The following is a 7138-nucleotide window of genomic DNA, read 5'->3' as shown; positions in this document are numbered from 1 at the left end:
CGTGTGGGAAGTGCAAGAAAATAGGGCACCTGACCAAGAACTGCTGGTCAAAGACTACTGGTACTGAAAATCCTCCTGCTGCTAATACTGGTACGGTGAAGACATGTTATGAGTGCAGTCAGAAGGGGCACTTTAGAAATGAATGTCCAAAAAAGAAAGGACCAGAGAAAGGAAGAGGAAGAGCCTTCAATATCAATGCTCACGAGGCTCGTGAGGACCCCGACTTGGTTACTGGTACGTTTCTTCTAAACAATCACATTGTTTCAGTACTGTTTGATTGTGGTGCCAATAGAAGTTTCGTATCCATAGAATCTAGTTACATGCTTGACAACACCCATGTACCTATAGACACTAAGTACTGTATTGAACTGGTGAACGGTAAACTTATAAAGGCTAATAAAATCTACAAAGACTGTACCTTAGTTTTAGAAGGATAACCATTTTTGGTGGACCTGGCGCCTATTAAAATAGGAAGCTTTGACGTAGTAATAGGAATGGACTGGTTGTCTAAGAATAGAGCCGAAGTCGTGTGTTTCGAGAAGGCGATTCATATACCCCTTGATAATGGAGAGAATTTGATGGTTTATGGAGATAAAACCGGCGTAAAACTTAACCTGATTTCATGCATGAAGGCACAAAAGTATTTAAGGAAAGGCTATCAAGCTATCCTTGCACATGTGAAAGAGATCGAGACCGAAGAAAAGCGAATTGAAGATGTACCAATTGTTAGAGAATTCCTGAACGTCTTTCCCTGTGACGATCTCTCCAAATCCATATGGACGAACACGTCATTCATTGATTTCATTGCGAGGTATTTGACCTCTATGTGATACATTTTGTAACATTGTATTCGTTTGAAAAGGTATTTCATAAATGAATATAATGATTTCCAGGTTTTTAACATCTGATGATTCCTACGTATAGACAATCACCATTTAAATGGTTTACAATAATACATCTGTTGACAATACAGTCAAAATAAGATACATGGTAATGGTTTGGTGAATGCAAGTTTCTTGTATATAGCATGTATGACTCCAAACACATATCTTGTATCACGTATAAGCAAACAGCGGAAGACTTCTAGAAACCTGAGAATAAACATGCTTCAAGTGTCAACACAAAGGTTGGTGAGTTCATAGTTTTAATATTACACATAATCCGTATATCAATGTGGATTACAAAAGTTCAGTTGTTTTATTCAAAACGTTTATCAATAGGTTTTACATAAAAGGTGGATCACAAGATTTCAGTTGTTTCATCCGAATCGTTTATCAATCGGTTCTACAAAATTGAGCACCCTGGTAACTAAACTTTAACGTTTATATAATTTGTACCCTTTGTATAATCATCTTAATAATACACGCAAACCAACGTGTACACTTCTCAAATAGCATACGTCCGTTAAAAGGCTAGCGCTCTAGCTCGGACGGGGATATCAAGCCCTATGGATCCATATACTACTACTCGCGCCCACCAGTTCTTATAACTGGCAGTTAACAGTTACCAAAGCTAAGGGATTTTCGGTTCAAACTCAGTGTAGAATTTAGTATGTACTTGCATCCATTGCGTTTAAAATAAAGTTCATGTATTCTCAGCCCAAAAATGTAGAGAGTAAAAGGGATCTTATGAAACTCACACATATAAATATTGTATATCGGTTAATAAAACATTTGCATGTATTCTCAGCCCAAAAATGTAGAGAGTAAAAGGGATCTTATGAAACTCACACATATAAATATTGTAAAACAGTTAATAAAGCATTTGCATGTATTCTCAGCCCAAAAATGTAAAGAGTAAAAGGGATCAAATGAAACTCACGCATATAAATCTAGTATTTTCAGTATTTATAAACAGTCGCATGTATTCTCAGCCCAAAAATATATTGAGTAAAAGGGATCATATGAAACTCACTGTTTTATATTGATATACCAAATTTGCAGGAAAGCACGTAGACGCATCGGAGATGATAAACACGAGGTTTGATTCACAAAAATACCCCCGAACATTACCCATAACCTCCTTGGTAATAACCCATATTTTCCTTAGCTCTAGCTCGCTCGGAAACTCGTTTTGAAAATTACTTGGAAAGCACTTCGTCTTAATATTTTATGTACATTATTATTTTTGTATTGCAAAAATAATAACACTAATAATAAAAATAATAAGATTAATAATAATCTTATTAATAATAATAATAATAATAATAATAATAATAATAATAATAATAATAATAATAATAATAATAATAATAAATATTATACGGAGTAATATATATTTGAGTATGTGTGTGTGATTTTTCATTCGAGCAAAACACCTGAATTTATAGTACCTGGCCTGGAATTCCCCTCCATGAGATCGCATGATTTTGTAGAAGGATTCCCATGCGATCGCATGGGCTCCTTTTCCAGCTCACAAAACTTTTGTATTTTTGTTTGTCGACATAATAAATAAATATATAATATATATAATTTAAATAATTAATTATATATTATATTAAATTTACATGCATAGTTGATTTGTAATTTTAGTTCCAATAAGTCGTACGTCATCACTCGACTTATGTCCCGGTTCCGGTTTTTCGAACGTATTTTTGTACGTTTAGAAAACTTGCATTTTACGTTTCCTGACACGTACCTTTGTCAAAATATAGACTTAAACTATCCATAAACTATGTCACTCAAAGTGTATCTTATACGTTTGAGTGTTTTGGTCATTTATTTCTATAAATCATCGTTTCACTATTTGTTAAAATACATTCTTAAAATAGTGTTTTACTGTAGCAAAGTTACTGTAGCAATGTCATTTTTTACTGTAGCAATTCACTGTAGCAAAGTCAATTTTACTGTAGCAAATAGTGATTTTCGAAAACACTGTAGCATTTTGCGTACTGTAGCAATTTGAAAATACTTTAGCAAATTAGTGTTTTACTGGTTCATCTTAAACGTTTTAGTTAACTTATCTAAATATCAATTGAATCAATAATCGAATGTTATTATCGTTTACTAAATAACTTGAGATCATATATATTCAAATAGATATATAAACCAATAAGTTTAATGTACGGTATCATTTTCATAACACTTTTTTACGTTTTCAAGTTATAGCATACGTATCTATTTACATATAATTGTTCGCGAATCGTTGAGAACAACCGAAGGGTATTTGAATAGTTCAAAATTTTGAGATTCAACTTCATAGGCTTTGCTTATCGTGTCGAAATCATTAATCATTTAAGATTAAGTTTAAATTTAGTCAGAATTTTTTGGGTCATCACATTCCCGAAGAACTACCTGGCCTTCCACCTCATAGATTCGTAGAATTCCAAATAGATCTCGTACTCGGAGCTGCACCAGTTGCACGATCACCATATAGATTAGCACCATCGTAACTAAAAGAGTTGTCTAACCAATTGCAAGAATTGTTGGATAGAGGTTTTATTCGACCAAGCTCATCTCCGTGGGGAGCCCCCATTCTCTTTGTCAAAAAGAAGGATGGATCCCTGTGAATGTGTATCGACTATCGCGAGCTGAATAAGTTAACTATCAAGAACAGGTATCCACTACCAAGAATCGATGATGTATTCGACCAACTACAAGGGTCATCCGTATACTCTAAGATCGATTTGAGATCTGGTTATCACCAATTGAGGGTGAAGGATGAAGATATCTCCAAGAAAGCATTTAGAACTCGCTATGGCCATTACGAATTCTTAGTGATGCCATTCGGGTTAACAAATGGACCTGCAGTGTTCATGGACCTTATGAATCGTGTATGCAAGCCCTATCTGTACCAGTTTGTAATCGTGTTCATCGATGACTTCTTGGTATACTCGAAGAGTAAAGCGGAACAAGAGCAACATCTGAGATTATTATTGGAACTACTCGAGAAGGAACAATTGTACGCAAAGTTTTCAAAGTGCGAGTTTTGGCTATCGAAGGTACAATTCCTTGGTCACGTGGTTAGTAGCCAAGGGATACAAGTGGATCCAACGAAGATTGAATCTATTAGAAACTGGGAAGCACCTAAGACGCCAACCCAAGTGCGACAATTCTTAGGTCTTGCTGGCAATTACAGGAGATTCATTGAAGGGTTCTCAAAAATTGCACGACCATTGACTGCCTTGACTCATAAGGGCAAGAAATATGAGTGGTCCAATGTATATGAAGCTGCTTTCCAACTTCTGAAACAGAAGTTAACATTTGCTCCTATCCTGTCCCTACCCGAAGGAAACGATGACTTTGTTGTATACTGTGACGCATCTCGCCAAGGTTTTGGTTGTGTCTTGATGCAACGACAAAAGGTCATTGCTTACGCCTCCCGTCAACTAAAGATCCACGAACAGAATTACACCACACATGATTTGGAACTTGGTGCAATGGTCTTCACGCTCAAAATGTGGAGACACTATCTTTATGGAACCAAGTGTACCATCTTTACTGATCATAAGAGTATGCAGCATATTTTAATCCAGAAACAACTCAACATGAGACAACGACGCTGGGTTGAGTTATTAAATGATTACGATTGCGACATCTGATACCACCCTGGTAAAGCAAATGTTGTGGTTGATGCCCTAAGCCGAAAAGAAAGGGTTAAACCCTTACAAGTTAGAGCTTTAAATCTGATTGTCCATACCAATTTGACTACACAAATCCGAGATTCCCAACTTGAAGAGCTTAAAGAAGAAAATAAGAAGGAAGAATCTCTTAGAGGTTTAGACAAGCAGTTCGAAATTAAAGGAGATGGAACTCGTTATTTTGCTGGAAGAATTTGGGTCCCAAGAATTGGCGAAGTAAGAAAGAAAGTGCTTGATGAGGCACATAAGACAAGGTATTCGATTCACCCAAGCGCTGACAAGATGTATCATGATTTAAAAATGTTATATTGGTGGCCTGGAATGAAGGCGGATATTGCTACCTATGTGAGCATGTGCTTGACTTGCTCTAAAGTTAAAGCTGAACACCAGAAACCTTCTGGGCTACTGCTGAAATGTCCCGTTCATATTGATTATAAATGTTCCATATTAATTGATTTCGTTGCGAGGTTTTGACCTCTATATGAGACATTTTTCAAAGACTGCATTCATTTTTAAAACAACCATAAACTTTATTTTATCAATAAAGGTTTTAAAAACATTACGTAGATTATCAAATAATGATAATCTAAAATATACTGTTTACACACGACCATTACATAATGGTTTACAATAGAAATATATTACATCGACATATGTTTCTTGAATGCAGTTTTTACACAATATCATACAAACATGGACTCCAAATCTTGTCCTTATTTTAGTATGCAACAGCGGAAGCTCTTAGTATTCACCTGAGAATAAACATGCTTTAAAAGTCAACAAAATTGTTGGTGAGTTATAGGTTTAACCTATATATATCAAATCGTAACAATAGACCACAAGATTTCATATTTCAATACACATCCCATACATAGAGATAAAAATTATTCATATGGTGAACACCTAGTAACCGACATTAACAAGATGCATATATAAGAATATCCCCATCATTCCGGAACACCCATCGGATATGATATAAATTTTGAAGTACTAAAGCATTCAGTACTTTGGATGGGGTTTGTTAGGCCCAATAGATCTATCTTTAGGATTTGCGTCAATTAGGGTGTCTGTTCCCTAATTCTTAGATTACCAGACTTAATAAAAAGGGGCATATTCGATTTCGATAATTCAACCATAGAATGTAGTTTCACGTACTTGTGTCTATTTTGTAAATCATTTATAAAACCTGCATGTATTCTCATCCCAAAAATATTAGATTTTAAAAGTGGGACTATAACTCACTTTCACAGATATTTCCTTCCTCGGAAATAAGACTTGGCCACGGATCGATTCACGAACCTATACAAAAATGTACATATATATCAAAGTATGATCAAAATATAATTACAACCATTTTTATTATATTTTAAAGATTTGAGTGTATTAAGTCAGATGTCCTCGTTAGTAACCTACAACTAGTTGTCCACAGTTAGATGTACAGAAATAAATCGATATATATATATATATTATCTTGAATCAATCCATGACCCAGTGTATACACGTCTTAGGCTAAATCACAACTCAAAGTATATATATTTTTGGAATCAACCTCAACCCTGTATAGCTAACTCCAACATTACTGCATATAGAGTGTCTATGGTTGTTCCAAATAATATATATACATGGGTCGGTATGATATGTCAAAACATTTGCATACGTGTCTATGGTATCCCAAGATTACATAATATATTAGAATACATGTATAATACAATATAAGTTAGCTAGGATATGATTTGTATAGATTTGTTAAACATTTCCCATAGCTAAAAAGATCAAAAATATCCAATCTTGTTTTACCCATAACTTCTTCATTTTAAATCCGTTTTGAGTGAATCAAATTGCTATGGTTTCATATTGAACTCTAATTTAAGAATCCAAATAGAAAAAGTATAGGTTTATAGTCAGAAATTTAAGTTACATGTCAATTACTAAAGAGGTAGTCATTTCCGTCGAAAGAACGACATCTTGATGACCATTTTAAAAAACATACTTTCACTTTGAGTTTAACCAAGATTTTTGGATATAGTTTCATGTTCATATGAAAAATCATTTTCCCAGAAGAACAACTTTTAAATCAAAGTTTTGCATAGTTTTTAATTATCCAAACCAAAACAGCCCCCGGTTTCACTACGACGGCGTATATCCGATTTTATGGTGTTCATCGTGTTTCCAGGTTTTAAATCATTAAGTTAGCATATAATATAGATATAGAACATGTGTTTATTTGATTTTAAAAGTCAAGTTAGAAGGATTAACTTTTGTTTGCGAACAAGTTTAGAATTAACTAAACTATTTTCTAGTGATTACAAGTTTAAACCTTCGAATAAGATAGCTTTATATGTATGAATCGAATGATGTTATGAACATCATTACTACCTCAAGTTTTCTGGATAAAATTAATGGAAATGAGAAAAATGGATCTAGCTTCAAAGGATCCTTGGATGGCTTGAAAGTTCTTGAAACAGAATCATGACACGAAAACAGTTCAAGTAAGATTTTCACTCGAAATAAGATTGTTATAGTTGTAGAAATTGAATCAAAGTTTGAATATGAATATTA

The 7138-nt window shown here is 34.1% G+C and overlaps 1 protein-coding gene across 1 annotated transcript; it reads left to right on the top strand.

The window, feature by feature from the left end:
- Positions 1-494: 494 nt before the first annotated feature.
- Positions 495-4928, top strand: LOC139840463 (uncharacterized). Its single transcript, XM_071830728.1, has 5 exons — positions 495-725; positions 3260-3387; positions 4078-4451; positions 4557-4833; positions 4907-4928. Exons 1-5 carry the CDS (start codon positions 495-497, stop codon positions 4926-4928), a joined length of 1032 nt encoding a protein of 343 aa, XP_071686829.1.
- The last annotated feature ends 2210 nt before the right edge of the window (positions 4929-7138 follow it).

This window comes from Rutidosis leptorrhynchoides, chromosome 4 (genome assembly GCF_046630445.1).
Source record: "Rutidosis leptorrhynchoides isolate AG116_Rl617_1_P2 chromosome 4, CSIRO_AGI_Rlap_v1, whole genome shotgun sequence".
NCBI classification, from domain to species: domain Eukaryota; kingdom Viridiplantae; phylum Streptophyta; class Magnoliopsida; order Asterales; family Asteraceae; genus Rutidosis; species Rutidosis leptorrhynchoides.
Note: the sequence above shows the minus strand (reverse complement) of the source record. Positions and strands in the feature narration are given on the sequence as shown.